Source organism: Fukomys damarensis, unplaced genomic scaffold, assembly GCF_012274545.1.
Source record: "Fukomys damarensis isolate Sample0158 unplaced genomic scaffold, DMR_v1.0_HiC HiC_scaffold_23, whole genome shotgun sequence".
In the NCBI taxonomy this organism is placed as follows: Eukaryota; Metazoa; Chordata; class Mammalia; order Rodentia; family Bathyergidae; genus Fukomys; species Fukomys damarensis.
In genome coordinates this window covers 30,081,566-30,104,999 of record NW_022900935.1, presented here as the reverse complement: position 1 = coordinate 30,104,999, position 23,434 = coordinate 30,081,566, and the positions used below count along the sequence as shown (strand labels likewise).

Below are 23,434 nucleotides of genomic sequence, written 5' to 3'. Positions count from 1 at the left end.
CACACAAAAGAAAATATACCAAAATGCAAATGGTAAATAGTGGGATTTTGGTTGATTTAGCAGTTTTTTTCTACAGTGAATCTGTGTTAGTCTTTTAATAAAAAAATGTAAAATTAAGACAATAGTTCTGTCCTTCCCTTTCTTCTTGGAGGTGAATCTCCAGCGTTTGAACTCTATTTTTCACAGATAAACCATGCCTGATGCCCATACTCCAATCCTCACCGAACTCTGAAGAGTAGTTATTAATTTTCCCAATCTACAGAGAGTAACTCTGTAACCCAGAGAAGTTGAATAAATTGTCTGAGGTCACAGAGCAATTAAATGCCAAAGCCAAGAGTTGGATCCCGAACTGTGTGGTATCAAAACTGATTTTTCTTGCATTGCTCTTCCTCCCCACCCCTTTGCCTCCCATGAGTTCAGTAAGCTGAAGGTCTCTAGCACACATTTTAAGTGCTTGGGAACCTAGAGCCTCATGCATGGTAGGCAAGAACTCTACCCCGAGCTACAGCCCTAGGCCTTTAATTTTTTTTTTTTTTTTTTTTGAGATAGCGTCTCACTAAGTTGCCCAGGATGGCCTCAAATGTGAGACCCTCCTGCCTCATCCTCCCTAGTAGCTGGGATTACAGGAATATGCCATCAAGTACCACCATGCCCAGCTGCTTGGCAACCTTTAGGAAGGTAAATCCTAGATTTCTCTGAATATCAAAACTGAAAGAGACCAGAGAGCACATCTCACCCAAAATGCCCTCCTATTCCCCATGTACAGATAAGAAAGTTAAGGACCAGAGAGGGGACACACAATGCCAAGATCATTGAAGGAGTTTAGATCAGAGACTTTGTGAATGTGTGTATGGTGCTGGGGATTGAACCCAGGGCCTTTGTGTAGGCTAGGCATGCACTCTACCACTAAGCTACATTGCCAGCCATATTTTTAATCACTGAAACAGGATTTCACTAAGTTTCCCAGGTTGATCCTGTTGCCTCAGCCTCCCAAGTGGTTACTACTGTAGGCATATTGGTTTTTTTTGAGGGGATGCTACTGTGGACTGAACTCAGGCCTTTGCGCTGAACTATATCCCTGGCTCTTTTTATCATTGTTTTGAGGCAATGTCTCCTTAAGTGGTTATATTGCCCTGGCTGGGCTTGATTTTACAATCCTCCTGCCTCAGCTTCCCAGAGTGCTGAGTTTACAGGCATGTGCCATCACACCCAGCTCAGGCTCCTTTCTTCTGTTGTTTTTCCAGAAGACTCCAGTCTACAGAGTAGCACTACAAGAAGAGGGTATGTTAGGCCCTTAGACTACAACCCTCTGTGCAGATAGGGGAACTGAGTCCTACAGAGCAAGGCTGATTTCCCCAAAGTCGCACAATGGGTTAGTAGCAGAGATGTCTGCTGCTGTGGACTACTGGTCTCATACCTTTGTAAGGACCCATTCATTGGCCACTGCTGCAATCACCAAGTGTCAGGTGGCCAGCAGGCAACAACACCATGCCACAGGAATGACTAGAGCTTTAGGTTTGACTAAGTTGCCCAGAGTGATCCTCCTGCCTCAGTCTCCCAAGTGGCTACTATTGCAGGCTTTTTTTTTTTTTTTTTTTTTAGTAGTGGGACTGTGGATTGAACTCAGGCCTTTGTACTGGGCTACATTCCTAGCCCTTTTTATTATTGGCTTAGGGACTGGCACATTAAAGCAGGTAGGAATGTTGGTCAATGGAACTGGAAAATCATCCAATTTGTAATAGAAATAGATAAGAGGGGAAGATGCATGGTGGAAGCAGTGACCATTGTGACAGCACAAAATCAGGCAGAAAGAAACAGGAATTCAGATGAGGTCGAGAGATACAGGAACCACAAGGCACGCGAGTGTGTGTGTGTGTGTGTGTGTGTGTGTGAATGTTAATTCTACTAGCTCCAAGACTTGACGATGAAAACTTGGCTGAAGAGACTTTCAGAGACAAAGGGCCTCTGTGCCCAGCTGGCGTGGACATGCGGAGGACAGCCCGGCAGGGAAGAGGGACACCCTGCTGCTCGGCCTCCCACTGCTAAGCCATTGAGACCATCTGCGACTCCAGGAGACTTGGACAGGCTGAGCCAGGGGAAGAATCGCCCTGGACGGACGCCCAGACCAGAGAGGCCTGGTCCGGCTGGGCTTGCCAGGTCTCAAGTACAAGCGGATGGCAAGGATCTCTCTGGGGTCACAGAGACAGGGAGGCCGGAGTGAGGCCCCCGAGCCGGCAGGTGAGACTTCAAGTCCTGACTCTGCCAGGGAGCAGCCTCGGGTCATGCACTTCCCTGTCTGGGTTTCCACGAAATGGAGGCGATTATCCTAACTTCTCACAGGGTACTGTGAGGCCTGAACAAAGTGAGGTATGGAAAATACCGCTATGTTAATGTCCAAGAGAAAAGCCATTATCATGTGTATGCTGGTTTTCATGACCAGTGTGGTACAGTTTTTAAAAAAATAAACTATAAAATAATGTAGTATTGAATTATAACTCTAAGTCTAAAATAAAGCCCCTACCCCCAAAAAAACAAAAACCAAAACGAGGTATGGAAACCAAATTGCACAGTGCCTCGTATGTAGTAAGCATCAACAACTCCCTTACTTCCTCTTCCTTTTTCTTTTTCTTTTTTTTTTTGAGACAGGGTCTTGTTATGTAGTCCAGTGGCCCTGAACAGATGTTCTTTCTGCATGGAGGCCAGCCACCCTATCCATAGCACCTTATCACTCTTACATTTCTCCTTAAAATCATTATTGCCTGATATTATATTGGATATTTACATGGTATCTTGTTTAAAGTTTGTCATTTTATCCTCCAATTAAAATGTAAATTCCAGCTGGATGTAGTGGCACATACCTGGGCTCCTAGTACTTGGGAGGCTGAGGCAGGAGTTTCGCCATGAGTTTGAGGCCAGCCTGGGCTGCATAGCAAGATTCTGGGTTTTTTTGTTGTTGTTGTTGTTCAGTTTTTTTTAAATAAAAGCCAGACACTGTGGTACCTACTTATAATCACAGTGCGGTGGGAGGCTAAAGCAGGAGAATTAGCAGTTGGAGCCCAGCCTGGGAATTAAGTGACTCAGCAAAACTCTGTCTCAAAAGAAATTTTAAAAAGGACTGGGGCAGTAGATCCATTGGAAGACCCCATGCTTAACCTTTAGTACTGAAAAAGATTAACTAACAGAGTGGGGCTGGGGTATAGGTCAGAGGTACAGTGTTTGCCTAGCGTGTGTGAAGAATTCTGGAATCCATCTGCAACCCAGAGCGGGGAAAATTCACTAAGCTTACGGTTTGTCCCCTAATCCGAATGAATGTTATACTCTAATGAAAACACAAAATATAAATGATACCCAACACCCATATCACGGTTTAGAATGCTATTCTCCATTAAAAGAATATAGATTTCCTTAGAAGAATGTCTGACGCTAGGGCTGGGAAAGGGAAAATACAAGATGGGCTTTGATCATTTTACAGTTTAAAGTAAGAAGTATTCAAAAAGCAAGACAACAGGAGTATGTCAAAGGGACACAGGAACCAAGTGATAGAGCTTCCAATGGCCAACAACATTTGAACAGCATAAATAATGTAGTATTGAATTATAACTCTAAGTCTAAAATAAATATTCATGAGTTGATACTAATGTAAAGAAATGATGGCTTAAATAAGAAAATGAGGACAGACAAAAATGTTGTACAGGAGAATACCAAGTAATTTACATGGACAACCTGTCCTCAAAAAGGCAGAATACCGCAGAAGCTGAGACAGGAAGATCATTGCAAATTCAAGGCCAGTCTGAATTACATAGTGCGACCCTGTCTCAAAAAAAAAAAAGAGGGGTGGGCAAAATAAGGTTAGAGAGGATAAATATAATCAAAATATATGCATGTATGAAAAGGTCAAAATTAAGTCTATCATTTACACAATGTACTGATAATTATAATAAAATAAAAGAAGGCAGAGAATATCTCCCCACCCCTTAACTGTGGACTGCAGGTACTGACTTTCTTTTAGAGTATAGTATGGAAAGGATGGGGCAAAGTGTAGCTTTGCCGTGGAGAAACCTGATAGGCACCAAACCAGGATATCACAGTAGTAGTACAGGAGGAGACCTCTGTGGTCTTCCTTCCCAAAACCTAAACTCCCTCTCCAACCAGTAGTGAAATCAGACAAACCCTAACTGAAGGACCTTCTACTGAATGCCTGAACTGTGCTCCTCAAAAAAACAACAAAATCTGAGAAAGTGTCATAGCCCAGAAGAGCTACGTAGATACGATGACTAAATGTAATGTGATCTCCTGGAAGAGCCCTGGAACAGGCAAAGGCCACTAAGTAAAATCTAAGGAGCCACGCCTGTAATCCCAGCATTCGGAAGGCTGAGGCAGGAGGATCACTGTGAGTTTGAGACCAGCCTGTGATACATAGTGTGAGTTCCAGAGCAGTCTGAACTACATAGTGAGACCCTATCTCAAAAAACCAAAATAAATTTTAAAAAAATAATAATAAGTTAAGAATTCTGTTTTAACCTCTCCTTCTATAGAGTCCCAGGTCAAATTTGTACAATTAGCTGGGTGTGGTGGCGCACTCCTGTAATCCCAGCATTCGGGGGGGAGGCTGAGGCAGGAGGATTGCTGTGAGTTCAAGACCAGCCTGGGCTACATAGTGAATTCTAGGTCAGTCTCAACTACATAGTGAGACCCTGTCTCAACCCCCTCCCCCAAAATTGTACAATTATTTCTACATGCTTGCTAGGCTCAATGAACATTTGTCAACTGGGTGAATAAAGGAACATCTTACTCTGTTTGTAAGACTGAGAAGCTTATGGCTTAAGCAAAAGGCATGGTTATGTATTCATTCACTCCACAATTATCTTTGGTGATTTATTCTGTGCTAGATAGTGGGATACAATGATCCACAGAATAGTTATGGAATTTTCCAGTCTGGTGGGAAAGACAGACATTACTGAAATTATATACAAATAATTGTTAACTATGAACTGTAAAGAGCCACAAGTGCCACAAGTTGTTGCCAACTTTTAAAGTCATGAGTGGCTTTTCCCACACATGAACACATGGGAAGTCACATGGAGTTAAAGGTACAGATTTGGGTGTTACATAGATCTGAATTTAAGCCTGCTTGACCACTTACTTATTAGCAGGGTTTTTGAGCAAGAATCTAAGCTTCAGTTTTGTCATCTTTTTTGTTTTGTTTTGGTTTGGTTTTGTTTTGTTTGTTTGTTTGTTTGTTTGTTTGTTTTGAGACGGGGTCTCACTATGTAGTTGAGACTGACCTGAAACTCACTATGTAGCCCAGACTGGTCTCGAACTCACAGCAATTCTCCTGCCTCAGCCTCCGGAGTGCTGGGATTACAGGTGTGTGCCACCACGCCAGGCTAAATTTTGTCATCTTTTTTTTTTTTACAATTCTTTTTCTTTTTATTGAGTTTCATCTTTTAATGGGGGGAAAGATAAGACATTCATCATCACAGGGCTATTATGAGAAAGCAATAACATAATGCACGGAACACAGTCAGCGCAATGCCTGACATATGTCTGCTAAACATTTCTTTTGTTTTAAATGCCACTCTTTCTTTAAGAAAAGTTATTTTAGTGGCTATTGTTATGATACCTGTTTTTTCCCACATTATTCTTTTCCGTGTACCTTGCTCTTCACTCAGAGGAAAGATAATTTTGAAATCAGACAAACTTGGGTGCAAATCTCAGTTCCACCACTTAGTAGGTACAAAATAGAACTAATAAGACCTATCTCATAACACTTTCCACAGATGTAAATAAGTACACTTATTCCGGGAGTCACATGAGGGCCTATCACATAGGAACATATCTTTTGACTCTATTCTTCATTGGGTCAACTATGGTCAAGGAAGTAGGATCCATTTCATTAAGCCACAACTATAGGCAGAAAGAAACTCCTGGAGACCACCCTCAAGAGGGTGAGAGATGCCCACCAAGTCATCCTGGCCTGTCAAATGCAAAGACCTTGAGAGAGACAGCGAACAGAAGGTGTTGGGGAGCAAAAATGTCCTCTCGTGCCTTTTAAATTTTTGTTCTATATTGTGATGCCGGGGATGGGACTCAGGGCCTTACATGTGCTAGGCAAATGCTCTACCATTGAGCTATACCCCTCTTTTAGTATTTTTTTCTGGGTCTGAAAATTAAATTAAATACAAAGACAGTTTAACAGGAGAAAAGTGTACATATTTCTTTCTTTTTTCTTTTTCTTCTTTTTTTTTTTTTTTTTTTTTTTTTTTTTTTTTTTTTTTTTTTTTTTTTTTTTTTGGTACCAATGATCAAATTCAGGCTCTTTCACTTGCAAGGCAGGTGCCAGAACCACTGAGCTAAATCCCCGGCCTCAGATTTCTTTAATACATTTTTTTTAAATACGTGTTTTATGTGGCCTGAGAGCCTAAAAAGGAAATGACGATCCAAAAAATCAGTTAGAATTACTTACACAACTGAATTGGATAAATAATGGTTAAGTTTTGAAATGTGATAATGCAAAGGGACTTGGGATTGGGTGGAGAAAGGACTGGAAAGATAAAGATTAATAACAAGCTTTGTTTATGCAGCTTCAACTTCCTGTCCTTGATAATAAGGTTACTTTCCTTTTTATACTAGGAGGACAGTTTTTCACATAGAAAATTCATTCATGCTTTTTTATTTTTTGTAGTCCTGGGGATTGAACCTAGGGTCTTTTAACTGAGCTTCATTTCCATCCACCCCACACCCCCCTTTTAAAATTTTGATATAAGTTCTCACTTTGTTGCTAAGTTGCTCAGGCTGAGCTTGAACTTGGTTTTGTGTGTGTGTGTGTGTGTGTGTGTGTGTGTGTGTATGTGTGTGTGTACCTGCCTACCTATGTCGGAGAGTTGAGACAGGGTCTTGCTACGTAGGTCAGGTTGGCTTTGAACTCACTATGTAGCCCAGGATGACCTCGAATGCACAGTGGTCTTCCCTCCTCACTCTTCAGGATTGCTGGAATTATAGGCATGTACACATTCCTCCTTTAAAGAAACAGAATGAAGGTCAGAGTGATCCTCTTGTACCTACAGTTTTTTAAAGTGCCTTTAATTAGAAATAGTCAACCTATCAGAGCAGCATATTTGGGGTGGCACATTCTTAACTCCTTCCAAAGCAGCGAGTTCCCTGGGTTTATCAGAGAAGCTGGTGGAGTCATCTGACGGAGCCAGCTCAGCGGCCCTATTGCATGTGTGTCGATATGGGGCTTTCAAAGGTTAGAGCTAGACCCCGGGGAGTGGGATCTGAGAAATATCTGTTCGGCTGCAGTGGGGGAGATGACATAAAGGCAACCAGAAGGCCTCTTCCATCTCAGCCTGCTCTGTGACTCTGGGACCGTGGGGCCCAGGAAGCAGGAGTCAGCAATTCTGAAGCAGAAAATCAGAAAAGATCTGAATGTTTGGATGGCGTGCCAGGTTCCCAAAAGAATTGCTCTTTGTCTGCATGCCATCTATGCCAAAACAGAACACATTTATCAGCATCTCCTTGAAACTGCAAGGGAGAGTCTAAAAACTATAAGCAAAAAAAAAAAAGTTAACTGGAAATTGTTCGTAATCATCATTACTAATTCAAGGAGAATAGAATACTGTCACTAGTCTCTTTACTTGGTGAGCTGATTTTATTTTCCTAAACATAAATATGCCTGAGGGCTTAGTCCCCCCTAAGTACATCTTCCATCTACTTTGATGAGAATTAAATGTTTCTCGTGACCTTCAATGCTTTAGTCCCATGATAGACTTCCAGCCTTAACTATTACGAAAGAAGGTGGGTAGAGCATAATGTCTAAGTGGCTGAACTATTTAGTGTTTGAGCACAGAGAGTGGGGTCCAGGTGTCAGACAGTAGAGGGATTACAGTCTTCCTCTGTTATACTCTTACCATTCCCATAAGGCTTGGCTGGCACTGGCTACATTTTATTGTCTTCAGAAAAACACAAATAACTTTTACGTTGTTCTCCCGCCCTTTACTCTGTAGATGCATGGAAAAAACGATGGGTGCAATCTAAACATCAGCCGGATTATGGTAAATTTCAGCTCACTGCAGGAAGATTTTATGGACACATAGAGAAGGATAAAGGTAAATACTGGAATTTAGGGATCTACAATTGGGGGGAATTCTAACTTTTGCATAATTGCTGTTATCCATGATCACTAATTTGTTCCTTATACTTAAAAAATTGTCGATGGAAAAGAATGAACTCCCTGCAAAAATAATGTCCATTCATCGAGGAATAGCCATTTAAAAACTAAGTTTTGCCTGGTGTAGTGGTGCATACCTGTAATCCCAGCACTCGGGAAGCTGAGGCAGGAGGATCTCTGTGAGTTTGAGACCAACCTGGGCTACAGAGTTCCAGGTCAATTTCAACTACATAGTGAGACCCTCACTATGTCTCAAACAACAACAACAACAACAAAACTAAGTTCTTACACATATTCCCAGTCATCTTCCTGACTATTTCATGAAGCAATTACTATTATTTTCCAGGTTTTTTGTTTGTTTGTTTGTTTGTTTGCTTTAATGGTACCAGAGATTGAATTTAGGATCTTGCAAGGCAGGCACGGTGCCACTGAGCTAAATCCCCAGCCCTATTTTCCCAGTTTTGCAGAGACTCAAAGAGGTTGAGTCCTTCACCCAAGGCTAAATGCACAGCTGTCAAGAGGTGGAGCAGAGTTTAGGTCTCTGGGGATGGTTTTTCATCACTACCAGATTATGCTGCTTTCTGCAAGCCCCAAAGATTTTTTAAATAGCACTGTGCACTTGAAACAGGAGAAAGCACTGTGTAAGGCCCAAGTGCTGCTCCTGAGAGTGGAGCAGACAGACCTAAGGTTAACTCCCAGGACCCACCAGCTGTATAAAAAGGGCAGGCCTTTTTACTTCTCTGAGCCTTAATGTTAGATGGAAATAATAACCAGCGCCTGCCAGGCTCCTTACACTGGGCTGTCACGTGAGCCAAATAGCAATTGTGGAAGAAGGGTGAGCTTTGAGGACAAGGGCTGCAGGCCTGGGGTTTGGGTCTGAGAAAGCTTTTATCCTATAAATAGAAACCACTGATCATCCTCGGGAGCGATTTCCCATGTTCTCCCTCCTGCCTACTGTTATGAATCTCATTTTCATGTTTATGAAATGAAAGACTCATGAGCCACCTTGAGCATTTTAAATCTCATTTGAATCTACTCTGGAAAACCGTTTCCAGAGGAGTGAGCATGCGGACGCCTCTGCCTGGCTGACTCCAGTGAGGACAGTTCAAGCGGCTACTCCTCTCCCCTCCCTGTGACTTCTTGGCTGTCTCCTCTCATATCTCAAGTACTGGGGTTCATTGCGTTCTCTCTGGCTGTTTGGAAGGCCCTAGGGGTACATGCCAGAGAAGGGGACAGAGCAGGCCTCAGAGTTTGCTCTTCTTTGTTTGAGCCCAGTCCTCCTCCAGGAAGTCTTCCTTGGCTCCTCTAGCCTGCCTCGAGAACTCTGGGGAAATGAGCACATTCTTTAAAATGCAGACAGCTCCTAATACCATGGCAGGCATGAAAATGCTTTCCACGGAGGAGCTTGGTGTGCACGAAATGCTTAAGAGACCTTGCCTGGCTAGGCATGGTGGCCCATGCCTAATCTCAGCACTTGGGAGACTGAGGCAGGAGACTCACCACAACTTTGAGACCAGCCTGGGCTACGCAGTGAGATTCTCCCCTGAAATGAAAACACACAGAAGTCTTGTCTGAATCAGGCCCTGTGATCCTTTGTGTAATTTGATATATATTTCTTGAACATATCCTTTATGGCTAGGCTTTGTCCTTGATGTTGGGGATACAGATGTGTCACTGTTCTGCAGGATTTTAAAGATTATTCAAAGAGACTGAAATAAACCACATTTCACCCAACTGACCCAGGCACAAGAGGTCTGCGGGAGCCAGCAGTGTGGATGATGACAGCCCCTATGTTTCACTTGTCCATTTGCAAAGTATACTCACAGCTCTTCATCATTACCTTCACCGAGGGCCTGGGGAGAAAGAAATAATTTTGCACATCTCCTGAGTGAGGAAACCAGACCGAGAGTCACAAGGTCCATGAGAGCCATAACCTGTTAATTGGGCAGCAGCTCGGTGTAATAGAACCACAGCTGACCTGGGAGACTGGCTTGTCAGTCTGTCACTTGAGACTGTGTGATCTTAAGTAGGCACTGTTCCCCCTCTGGGCATGGTTTTCTCGTCTACAGAGTAATGAAATTAGACTAGAAAGCTTCGTCGAGATCTCTGACAGCCCTGACATTCGCTGGAGGAGGAGGAGGAAGTGGAGATTTATGATTGAACTGGGGGCTCTGGGTTTAGAACTGGTTGGATGATTGATCTTGGACAAGTCAGATAGCCTCAAGGACCCTGTGACAAAGTGAAAACATCAGCAGATCGCACCTGGCAGAGGTATCGTGAAGATTAAGTAACACATGTGAATGAATGCACTGTCGGGTTACGACGGAAGAGTCGGTAAATGACAGCAATGATTACTGTTTGATCTAAAAGTCAGCGTTGGGCCTCTTTCTATCACAGCACTTGTTCATGGCAAAGCCCCATTCTGGCCTCCCCCGCAAATGAGGTATTCTTTGTAAAGCTGCTGCAGAATGATGTTCAATATTTCTTGAAAATCAGAGATAGCCTAAGTACAGGGAAAAGAAAGCATCAGACAGACACGGCTTGCTCCTTCCTAGCTGTGTGGTCCCTTTACCTCCCCACCACCACTCGGGCTCCTCCTGCACAAATGAGGAGAATTCCCCTTCTGCAGGGCTGCTCTGAGGCTTGAATGGGACAACGATTGTAACGCCTCCAACGCCGCACCTGGCACACAGCAGGTGTGTAGGGAAAATGCCAGGGATTGGTCAGCTGGGAATAGTTGGCTGTGTTTTGGTTATTTAACCCTGAGGTCTGTGCTCACTGCTTCCAGGTCTCCAGACCACGGAAGACGCCAAGTTTTATGCCCTTTCTACCAGGTTTAAGCCATTCAGCAATGAGAATGAGACCTTGGTGGTTCAGTTTTCAGTCAAACACGAACAGGGCATCGACTGTGGTGGCGGATATGTGAAACTCTTTCCTGCCACGCTAAACCAGGAAGACATGCATTCGGAATCCGAGTATTACATCATGTTTGGTAAGAGCTCTAATACCTGTTGCTGGCAGCGCTGCAAGGTCTTGGTAAGAGGGACGGCAGCTGTTAAAAAGATTTAGATCTATTCGAAACAGAGAATTTCTAACGTGATATCTCCATAACTCCTATGTGATAGAACTCTTCAAAGACCTAAAACAAAACTCTAAACCTAAACATTAATATAAGTAGACCAAAGCTGGGTGTGGTCACACACACTTGTAAACCCAGCGCTGGGGAGGCTAAGGTAGAAAAATCAACAGGAGTTCAAGGCTCTATCTCAGGGAGAAAAGGGCACAGGTCAGGGAAATGACCTTCATCAAGCATCTGAATGCTTTTATAAAAAGTCAAAGGAAGGCCACACTGGACATCACACAGCAACATTTCCTTAAAAGTCTCTTAATCACTTCTTTCTTTTCCCAGGAAGCATCAGATAACCCAAACCCTTTTCTTCAGCCTCTTTTCCATTTTTCTGTCTGCAACCTTCCCCCTTCCTGGCTCTCTGATTTTTTATCTTTCAATCTTTCCTCTTCCTCTTTCTCTGCTTCTTCCTCTTCCTCTGCTTTCCCTCCTGTCCTCCTCTTCCCTCCTACCCCCTTCTCTCCCCTCTTCCCCTTCCTCCTCCTCTTCTTTTATTTTCTCCCCCCTCCCCCCAGCCTCTGTCTCTTAGGTTGGACTCCAGGGCCTTTTACGTCAGAGTCAAGAACTGAGCAACATCCCTAGCCTTTTTTTTTTTTGAGATAGTACCCTACTAAGTTGCCCAGGCCTTCTTCTTCGTCTCAGCCTATGTGCTACTTGGGATTACAGGTGGAACTATCTTGCCTGGCTCAGTCTCCTTGTGCAGAGTCGTTCAGCAAAGAATACAACCTTCTGGGCCTGGGATTTAGCTTAGTGGTGCTGTCACCTGCTTCGTGAGTGCAAGGTCCCGAGTTGAATCCCCAGTACCAAAAACAAAACAAAACAAAAAAGAATCCACCATTCTCACAAGCAGTGTCCATAGGGAAATTAGAAATAAGACAATTGTGATTTTTTTTTTCCTTTTAAGTATTATTTATTTGATGCTCAAACAACCCAACAAGATTGGGCTGTTATCATCTCCACTTCACAGGTAAAGAAACGGAGGGAAGATATTTACCCAAGGTGAATAAGTGGGAAGCCAGAATTTGAACTCAATCTCTCTACTTTAAAAGCCTGTGTTTTTTCCACTCCATTCTTCTGCCCTCAGAAAAATCAAATACTTTTTAAAAAGGCAGAATGAAAGAGGTGTTGAAGAAGTGTTATGAGAGCACTAAAGATGCCATGATTCAGTTCAACTGCTGGCTTTTTGGAGGAGGTATTAATTCCTCTTTGAAGAATGAGTTTGGTTTTAATAGGGGGGATGAGGCAGAGGATGGGATGAGGGCAAAGGAAGCAGAGTGTGCAAAAGTCAGAGCCATGAGATTCAAATGCAAGCAGAGAAGTGGTAAGAAGACCAGTGTGCGTGCGCATGCGTGTGTTGAAAAGTCAGCAAGAATAACAGGGAAGATGAAGTTGAAATTTAGAATAAAGCCCATTCCTGGTTCTTGACAGCGAAAGCCCTCTAAGGTCAGAGGGTCTGATCAACAGCTCCCCCTAGAGTTTTCACAAATCAAAAAGGGCCTCTGGCTCAGGGACTAGGTAGGCAGGGGTTTGAATCCCAGCAATGCTTCTTATTTGCTGTTTGATTTGGACAAGCTGCTTAACTTTTCTTTTTCTTTTTCTTTTTCTTTTTCTTTTTCTTTTTCTTTCTTTCTTTCTTTCTTTCTTTTTTTTTTTTTTGATCTAACTCCGGTCCTTGTACTTGCCAGGCAGGCGGCAGAACCACTGAGCTAAACCACCCCCGCCCTGCTTAATTTTTCTGAGCCACAGTTTTCCGAGCTAAAAGTGAAGCTAGTACCAATTAAATGACACGGAATAAAACTCCTGTCACAGAAGGAGTTTGGCCGATGGGAGCCCTGGCGGGAGACCAGAGGGAGAGATTAGAGTTGTATTTACTGAACTAAAAGTCTACTTCCAATGCTGGAGATTTAGCTCAGTGGTTCTGTTGCCTGCCTTGCAATCGCAAGGTCCAGAGTTCGATCCCTGGTACAGAAAAAAAAAGATTACATTCTTAAAATCCACTTCTCTCCTGCTGCCCTCCCCAAAGGAGTCTTTCTTCCTGGCTCTGGTAACGTTGCTCCTCCTCCTCACTCCATGCTCTGAGGGGCACTACCCCCCCTCCCCCCCCCCCCCCCCCCCGTTGCTAATCCTGAGCACAGCATGTTGCCTTTTATCTTCTCTATGTCTTGCCTTGGCCCTTGTAAATAATCCTTTTATTAAATCCATCTCAAATAATCTTAACTTTGAATTATATCTTGCTGGGAACCTTGATTAATACACAGGCCGTGTATGTCTTGAGCCTTGGCCTCAGACTTGGCAAACTGCCCGAAATTGTTGTGAAATCATGCTCTGGGGTTTAATTTCCAGGCCCTGACATCTGTGGCTTTGGCAATAACATCGTGCAGGTCATCCTTCAGTACCAAGGGAAATACCATGCAAACAACAAGACCATCAAGTGCAGGGTGAGTATGTGGGCTGGTTCTTGGCATGGGGGGGAAGAATAAACATTTTACATATGTTATTTCATTTAATTCTTTTTTGTTTGTTTGTTTGTTTGGTACCAGGGATCAAATTCGGGACCTTGAGCTTGCAAGGCAGGCGGCAGCTAAATCCCTGGCCCTTATTAAATTCTTATAAAAACCTTACCAAGTAAACATTATCATCTCAGTTGTGCAGGTTAGAAAGTAGACCTAGGGAAATGCTGTAAGTTGTAGGAGTTTACAGAGCAGTTGATCTGAAAGTCAAAGAAGTCGTATAAAGTTCTTAATGTTTGGCATAGCTCATTTCCCTCCCGTTAGACATTGGAGGGGATGGAGGAAGTGGGGAGAGCTGGGTTTAGAAATATGGGGTTGGTTTATCTCCATAACAAGTTAAGGCCAAGCATGGTGGCACACACCTGTAATCCCAGCATTTGGGAGACTAAGCAGAGGATCACTGTGTATTTGAGGCCAGCCTGGGATGCTTAGTGAGTTCAAGGCCAGCCTGAATTAATAGCAAAATCCTATCTCAAAATGTAACTGTACTGTATACTTAAAAAGTACCAATAAACTTAATAAGATTTTTTAAAAATCCTACCTAAAAAACAAAACAAAACACACACATCTGGTCAGAGACATCTAGACTGGCTAGAAGACAGCAGTAGATTTCACCAGGGATCCAACAGGCATTACCAAGTGGTAACTGCATGCTGGTCTTAGGCTAGAGACAGAGTAAGCCAAATGTGGCCTCTGAATGAACAGAACTCACAGTCAAGGGAAGGCAAAAGTCAGGCAAAGGAAAGTGACTCCGTAAGCAGGATCTGTGAGAGTACGGAGGAATGCCCCTTACCCAATCCGAAGGCTTAGGCCATGATTTTTGGAGAATGTTGCCCCTGTGTTGAGTTTTGAAAGATGAGCATGACTTGGTCTTAGGAAGGATGTGACAATTTCACAGAGAATTAAATTCTTTTAAGAGGTAAATTCATGAGAAAAGTGAAGGAGTCTTGAGAGAGAGACAGAGTGGCATTGTGAGAGGATGGCACATAGGACACAGAGAAGAGTGGGAACTAAGTCTAGAGAAACCCATAGAACCTGGATCATTGGAGGACTTGTGCTTGGGTTCAGGGCCTTTCTGAACAGATCGGTCCGGGGATTGTGTGTGCAGGGGCCCCCTAAGGTCCTCCTCGGGGACAGGCCTCGCATTGGAAGCTACGGCCATAACAAAGGAATCCTATAAGGCAACTGCTGTTGAGATGCTCGACCTCTAGTGGGACAGTGAGAAAAAATGACAAGAGCAGAGAGTGATCAGAGCTGGGGAGGAGGTGGGGGAGATTGAAAGTTAGGGGATACCACAGGAATGAGTTTTAGGAGACTGAGCCCCAGGATCCCTATAGGATGAACCAGAGAAAGGGGAGGGAGGATGTGTTAAAAATGTATTTGAATATGTGTTCTGGATAATGCTTGATCTACAATATTCCACACAGAACTGAAATATCTGCCCCATTTCCTTTATAGATCAATAAAGATACTCACCTATACACTTTGATCATTCACCCCAATGCTACTTATGTGGTCAAAATTGACAATGAGCAAGTGACAGCTGGGGAACTGGAGGATGACTGGGACTTCTTGCCTCCCCGGAAAATAAAAGACCCCTATGCCCGGAAACCAAGGAAATGGGACGAACGTCTGCAAATAGAGGATCCTGAAGATAAGAAACCCGAGGTGGGTGGCTAGGAATCAGGTGGGATCTCAGCTCTAAGGTTAAAAGGAGGAGGCTAGAAACAGTAAGTAGTGACTCAGGGAAAGAATCACTCAAAGCGATGGCGTGATAAATACTGGTATTCGAACAGACTTGGGGGAAGAGAGCAGCAATTTACCTCCATTGAGGATCTACTGAGCCTTCTGATGACCTCTGTGAGCAGTGTGTTGGGACTCCTCTTTCATGGATAAGGAAAAGGAAACTTAAACGCTTAGAAAGTAAAGTGACTGGCCCGAGCACACACACACAAGAACCAAGATCTGAACTTGCTCTTTGGCTCTACAGTTACTGATACGGCGAGTATTCGGTGTATATCATTTTCACCCTAGGGAACTGTTCTGGATATAGTTATGAGTAGGGCAATCTTTGCCCGCCAGGGACTCAGAGTGTAATGGGGGAGGCAGATGAGAAGACAAAGATGACACTGTGATCATGCTGAAAGCCAGGGAAATCAAAACCCGTGGGAGCCCAAACCCAAACTGAGGTGAGTTTTAGGTGCTGATGCTGGAAAAAAAAAACTATGCTTAAGTGATTGGATTAACCTAAGAGTTGGGAAATTTTTACAAACAGGGATTATTATAATACCTATGTAGGAAGGTTGTGAACTTTAAGTGAGCTAGTATAAATATAGGGGTACTTCAGTTTACAAGCTTAATTCTTTCCATGATTGTGGCTGCAACCAAAATGCAATCATAGGTATCAATATATATATATATAATATAGTGTCTGGTTTACAGTAAGTTCTTAATACATGACATGTAGATGTTAATAATTTATCAAGTTTAAAATAAAATATTTATCACAGCAAGAAAAATGGAAACTAGGTTGAAAGGAAAATATTTTAGGTCTAGTTAATAGCCAAAGCAAAGACACAATGGCTTGTGGAAAATAACATGGCTGTATAAAGCAACGGTTCAATATTTTTGGAGGGTAAATTTCAAGATGAGGCACAGCAAGAGAAGAGATTAGACAAGGTCTATTGGAACCAAACCATAAGGGTCTCACCTATCATGCCGTTACTCCCTAGGTTGGAGCAGGGTCAGCCTGGGACAGAGGAGGTACTGGGGTCAGGCAGGGCAACATGGGAACCAGCATCTGGATCCAGTCCTAAAGATGGGCCTGCAGAGTGGCAGGTAGCGGTCCAGCCTTATGTGGAGAGATCCAGCCAAAGGCCCCAATACCTGGGTGGGAAGTGTAGTCCAGGAATTAAAGCAGATTATTGAGGCCTTCAGCACCATAGAGAAATAAAGGGCTAAGATCCTGCCAGGCCCACAGGGAGGCTCAGGACAGCAAGACTAACCATAGATCCTCCCTCCTGGTGAGGACCATGAACTTTAGGGTTGGTTCAAGGCCTGGGGTAGGGAGGCTGCGAGACTCTGTGCCCTCTGCAGATTAGACCAAAGGAATGTAGAATCTGATTAGGTGGGCGGGGCTGTTTCCTGTAACAGGCAGTTAGCCTTCTACCCTGAGTGCCAGGTCCTGATAGAACCTTGCCTTGCTAATCTGTCTCAGGAATGTCAATTCCTCCGCCTATGCGTACACTGGCAATTAAATTTCACCAGGAGCAAACTGCATTCAAACCACACCAGGACACATGAGGTGGGAAGGGGTAGGTCAGAGACAGGGGAAATTGCTAGTTTATTTGAGTTTAAAGTTGGGGATGAACCTACATGGGGCAAGAGTTGCTGAGAGGCTGTTTCTTACTGCAGTGGGTTTCTTTGGAAAGTCCTGACCTGGGCCCTCATAAGGATGGGCAGGAGGGTGGTAGAGGGTCCACAGCCAGTTCCCCCGACTGCATATGGAACCCCAGTTTCATCCCAGACCACACATTTGTCCTCATGAATTTTAGGATTGGGAGGACTTTGAGTTCATCCCAGACCCAGATGCCAAGAAGCCGGACGACTGGAATGAGGCAATAGATGGACAGTGGGAAGGACCTCTGATCCCAAACCTGAAGTATAAGGTGAGGGGTCTCTTGTTCCATTGGGTATGAGAAACAAGACAAGTGATATCAAGTCTATTTCTAAAAAACAGACAAGCAAATGATTCTAGGATTCTGTGGTCTTTTCCCCTTCCCTTCATATCACAAACAGGCCTGGGACCTGATCTGAGCTGTGTGACTATGCCTGCTTAGGATCAGGTGGGCTGGTAGAGTAATGCTGAGAGGCTGTAGAAGTTCAGGCAGCTCTGGGGAAGAAGCTCGTCTAGAGCAGTGGAAAGCAGCCAGTCCAAGGAACAAGGTCTAAATAGGAAAAGAGTGGGAGATCAGGAGCTAGAAGTCTCAGAAGTGGGCCACCGAGGAAGGGGAAGGCCATGCATGAACCCAAGCTTTTAGGGGAGAGGGGGACTTCGTAAGAGCTAACTCCTGACCTTATGCCAGAAGTAAGAAATACTAACTGGGTGTGGGGACGTGTGTGCACACTTGTAATGGCAGGTACTCTGGGAGACTGAGGCAGGAGGATTACAAGTTCAAGCCCAGATCTTAAGAGAGAGAGAGAGGATTTTAACAGAGATCCTGTCTTCAAAAACAAAGTAAGAAAAAAAGTAAAGGAATCAGTTGAAAAGTAGTCCGGCAACTGAGATGAGCATTTTATTTGGCCAGTTTCCTCTGCCGCATACCAGGCAGAGAATGTCCCACATGCCAAGATACGTAGATGATATTGTCTGAGAAGCTACATTTTTTTTCTTTTTAATCAGTTCCTGCAGAAATGAGGCCAGGGCCAGGCTCAGAATTGTTCCTGCCCTGTCATTTACCTCCCTTAAGAAAGGGGAACTTGGGAGACTCTTGTGCAGCAACTCTAAAGAAAGAGAAAGAAGCTCCAGGAATCCTGCTCTGAATCCTTATGTCTAATGGACAATTACCTTAATAAATTAGCTGGCCTTTAAACATTTTCCTAAGATCAGGAGAATGGAAAAATGTGATTGACGTGACTCCTCTTTGGCTCTTTGCTTAGGGACAATGGAAACCTCGGATCATCGACAATCCCAATTATCAGGGGGAATGGATTCATCCAGAAATAGACAACCCTGAATATAAACCTGACCCCACTCTTTGTCGCTATTATAACATCAGTGTTCTCGGCTTGGACCTTTGGCAGGTAAGGTCCTCCAGGCTCAGCGAGTCATTGATTAACAGTCCTAGTAGTTCTCACAAAGTGGAAAGGGCTACAGGTTGGAAATCTCAGACTTGACTAAGTCTTTATCTTTCTGAGCCCCAAACTTCTTAACTTTAAAATGGGGGTAATTATATTCATCTCAATAATTGTAAGAACTAAAGTATATTTCATCCCTACCGTGAAGCAAGCACTACGTTAAAGACTTTGCAGGTACATTTAATTTTCACTTTAAATCTTCTATTTCTGCTTGTGGAAAAGAGACTCAGAAAAGTTGAATAATTTGCTATACATTTGGTAAGGTGAGCAGAAAAGCTAGGATCTGTGTACAGTTCTTTCTGGCACCTAGAGCCGGGTTTATAGATACTTCTGCTGGTTCTATGTGATTTTGGGGGAGTGGTTATGTGGATAAACAGAAATCAGAAATGTAACAACATCTGAAACATTAAAATTCCTGCACAGATGTTGGGAGTAATTGACCCAGCCATGACTGTAGGCCCTGACCTAGCTTTCTTCCCTCTGGCGGCCATCTTTCTTTGGCCCTGACCAGAAGGGAAAGGGGAGGCCTTGGATATTCAGCCCTTTGGAATACTATTCTTCCTACTATCTCTTTCTCCCTGAGACCTAGTGTGGCCCTCTGATCCCTCCCAGGAGGTCTATAGACTGCAGTCTATTTAGTCCCAGAAAAACTCCCCTGGAGATGAAGGGAACTCTGTTGGTAGACATTGGCCTGGGATCAGTGCTTAACCCTCATTACCTCCCTTAATTCTTATAATTCTGGAAAGTAAATATTATTTTCCCTTATTATTGCACGTGAGACCATTGAGACGCAGAAATGTCTGGTGATGTGCCCATAAGTACACACCTAGTGCGTGGTAGAGACAGGCTATTCAAACACAGGTCTCTCAGCCTCCGACACCCTTCCTATAATGAGTATATCCACAGTACAAGGAAGCCTGTGACAACCACAGCCACTGGTCCTTGCACGTATCCTGCCAGCTCCCTTGCCTTGGAGCTCTCTGATTCTGGCGAGAGCCACCGAAGTTCTCTCGGACAGGTGCCCCCTGTTTGAGGCTTTCTTTGTTTTTTAAAAAGTCATTTCTCAGCTTTCTCAGTTTCCTGGTTCAAGGAGACCAATATAGGAGTGCAAGGAGGTCATGAATGTAAATTACTGTGTTAGATAGGGCTCAGGAGATCAGGGAGGCAGGAGAGGATGTAGGTATATCTTTCTTTCCTTCCTGGCTTATCTGAGGAATGTGGATACAGTTTGCACAAGTACATGCTGTTATCTCTTTTTCTTTTTTTGGCTTTTTTTCTGGCACTGGAGCTTGAACCCTGGGTCTTCACACTGAGCTCAATCCCCTGCCCCTTTTATTTTTTTTATTTTAAAATAGGATCTTGCTAAGTCACTATGTTATCCAGGCTTGGGTTGAACTTTCTTTTCTTTTCTTTTTCTTTTGCCCCAGTACTGGGGACTGAACTTAGGATCTTGTACTTGTGAGGTAGGCACAGTGCCACTGAGCTAAATCCTGACCCTTGGCTTGAACTTTCGATGCTCCTGCTGAGACTCACAGAGTTCTGGGGTCAAAGGTGAGTGCCACCACACCTGGCTCAGTTGTCTTTCTTTCTTTTGTTTTTGTTTTTTGTTTTTTGAGACAGGGTCTCACTATGTAGTTGAGACTGACCTGGAACTCACTATGTAGCCCAGGCCGGTCTCAAACTCACAGCAATCCCCCTGCCTCAGTCTCCCAAGTGCTGGGATTACAGGCGTGCGCCACCATGGCTGGCCAGTTGTCACTTTTTTAATGCACAACAAAAATTTTCTATATCTTATAAATGTGTGATCACATTACTATGCCTAATCATATTGGGTCCTTAAAATGCTTTTTTTTTTCATGGAAAACATTAAGGTATAGGTTTTGAACTATATCAGTTCACCTACACAATTAAAAATTATGTGCACTAATTGCTCTGGATTCTCTCAACCTGTCTGGGTACGCAAACTTTTCTATTTGAAGATTCTAAACCATGCCAGAGGAGTATTTTTCAAACCTTTGCACACAGGTAAGTCACAGGGGTGGCTGAAGTCATACTAAAATGCAGATTCTGATCTGGGAGGAGTCCTGCGACTGTATTTCTAAAACTCTAGCATTATCTCTTTCTCCTGTTTGTGTGTGTGGCACATTTCTGCAGGATTCTGGAGCACTTGTGAAGGCGATCTTCGCTTTTCACTTCTAGGTGGGCCTGGCATTCACAGGGCCTACTTCACCCTCCCCACTCAGCCAACCCATTTATCATCCAGTTCACCATCCGATTTACTATCCGGCCTTTGCACTTCATTGGAAAAGCCAGGTGACTGTAAGCACGGAGATGGTGAATTTTCCGTTTTTCTGCCCCTCTTCAGCCCCTGATTTCCAGCTCTGAGAGCCCAGTTACCCTCCCTGTTCCCCTCCACCCACCTAGTAAGCTGTTTGACATTTCTGCCCCTCTTGTTTTGACTCCTCTTGTTCCCTGTTCCCAACACAGTAGCTACTTTTCCCCCTCAGGTGGAAGTCATTGCATTGCTTCTTCAGAACAGAGGTTGGGAGGAGATAACAGAAAACAAAGAAAATTCTTCTCCTCCTTTGGGACTCTTTATAATCTTTGAAGGAATTGCAATCAAGGTAACCTGGCCGTAATGCAAAGCACATCGACATTCCTTACATCAAACGGGCTGTGTCACAGCCCTGTGAGGCCAGGAGGGGAACACTTGCTCTCTTCATTTCCCCCCACGCCTCAGTCCTGAAGATCCGACCCAGGGCCTCACATAGGCTAGGACAGCACTCTACCTGAGCTCCCTAGAAAGTCCCCATCTCCATTCAGCTAGTGAGAAAAATGAGGGCTCCGAGGTGTCATTTGTCAAGGTCCCATGGTTAAAAGTGCCCACGCCTTTTCGCTCTTTGCACTGCACGAGCCAAGGGAGAGCACAGGAAACCACACAGCCAATATTAATAGTAACAATCTCATTGTTCTCCTCTCAGGTGACATCTGGCAGTATCTTTGACAATTTCCTTGTTACAAATGATGAAGAGTTCGCTGAAGAGGTTGGCAATAAGACTTGGGGCATCAGAAAGGTAAGGTGTCTCCCACCCTGGATTTCAGATATCTGATAGCTTAGTTGGGCACTATTATGTGTGTCTTCAAAATCAGCCTCTCGCTCATTGTCCCTCTCCTGGTCACATGGCCTTGGTGCAGTGGGACACATAACTGACATCCATTGGACATCTACAACTCTCTCCTTACGACTCTGTGAGCACTTCGCAAAATTTATTTCGCTTAGTCCTTAAAATGACTTAGCAAGGCCGGGCGTGGTAGCGCATGCCTGTAATCCCAGCACTTGGGAGGCTGAGGCAGGAGGATTGCTGTGATTTGAGACCAGCCTGGGCTACATAGTAAGTTCTAGGTCAGTCTCAACTACATAGTGAGACACTGTCTCAAAAAACCAAAAAATGAAGACCTAGCAAGATAGATGCTATTACTTCCATTTTTCAGATGGAAGAACTGAGATTCATAGTAGTACAAATTTTAGCATGTTGAGCTAGAATTTGAACCCAGAACTCATACTCATTTTGGGCATCACATTGCTTGCTAAGTGTGGTGATCTTGAAGGGTCTCGCTGAGCCAATTTCAAACAGAGAAAGGAGGGAGTGATGGTGCTGTTTACCAGAGCTCTCCCTCCCACAACTATGTTATGGGTTGAGTGATATCTGGGATAGTATCCTCATGATGGTGACACCTTGTATTTGGATATTCTTGCTCTTCAGGAAGGTGATTCAAGCAAGTTTGTAGTCAATTCTCATGCTTAAGAGCACTACCAAAACATAGGCACAAGATATATATATATATTTTTTTTTTGAGAGACAGTGGACTTTGATATTTTGAAAAGAAAAAGCATTGCAGTAATTGTTGTGGGGGCAAGTTATTAAACTTTTAAAATACTTTTTAGTTTGATTTTTGTCTTACTTTTCTTTGGGGTTATCATCTAATATAGTTTTACTGAGTCTCTATTACATATCAGTTAAAAGCATGAGTTTTGGAGCTAGAACACTTAGGTTCAAATCCAAGCTCCATGCCTTACGAGCTGTATGAACTTGGGCAAGTCATTTGACCCCTCTTTGTCTATCAGCTGGGGAGAATGATAACAGCTACCTATATGTTCCTGGTACGGAATAAGTGCTCAGTGCAGGATAACTATTATTATTACCCCACACATTCACAGGACAAACATTTGCTGAGTGGCTGTTCAGAGTACTGTGGTGGTTGCTGGACATATAGCAGTGAAGTAAAGTGGAGGTTTCTGCCCCCATGGGTCTTCCATTCACTATGGGGAAAGCAGTAAGAAATATGTGAAGTCCAGTCTTGGAAGTGGACTGAGTAACACCTCAGACATTGCTGTAAGGAATACAAATGATGCATTCGGTTGTTTAGCCTTGTGTTTGGCAATGCAGGAGGCATTCAATAAATATTCAGTGAATCTGACCGATTTTATTTAGGAACAAATCACACACAGAGAGACACATATATTCTCTTTTACACATATTTCTCTTTACCCCACACATAATGAACATTGGAATGTAAAAAACACCATCTCAGAAATCCTTAAGACAATAAGCAGACAACAGATTTTAGCTTGTTGGTTTTTTGGAACCAACTCTTGCCATGTAACCCAGGCTGGCCCTGAACTCATGGCAATCCTCCTGGCTCAGCCTCCAAAGTGCTGGGATCACAGGCGTGGGGCGCCACGACCCCCGCCCAAACCACACACAAAAA

At 43.7% G+C, this 23,434-nt stretch overlaps 1 protein-coding gene across 1 annotated transcript in view; it reads left to right on the top strand.

Annotated features, from left to right (window-relative positions):
• The first annotated feature begins 1,924 nt into the window (after positions 1-1,924).
• LOC104852640 (calreticulin-like) overlaps positions 1,925-23,434 on the top strand; it is a 22,334-nt gene continuing 824 nt past the window's right edge. The window contains exons 1-9 of the mRNA XM_010610416.2: positions 1,925-2,164; positions 7,607-7,640; positions 8,007-8,108; positions 10,959-11,162; positions 13,641-13,735; positions 15,266-15,475; positions 17,362-17,475; positions 18,467-18,610; positions 21,646-21,738. Coding sequence (XP_010608718.1) covers positions 1,925-2,164; positions 7,607-7,640; positions 8,007-8,108; positions 10,959-11,162; positions 13,641-13,735; positions 15,266-15,475; positions 17,362-17,475; positions 18,467-18,610; positions 21,646-21,738 — 1,236 coding nt within the window. The remainder of the gene's footprint in view (positions 2,165-7,606; positions 7,641-8,006; positions 8,109-10,958; positions 11,163-13,640; positions 13,736-15,265; positions 15,476-17,361; positions 17,476-18,466; positions 18,611-21,645; positions 21,739-23,434) is intronic.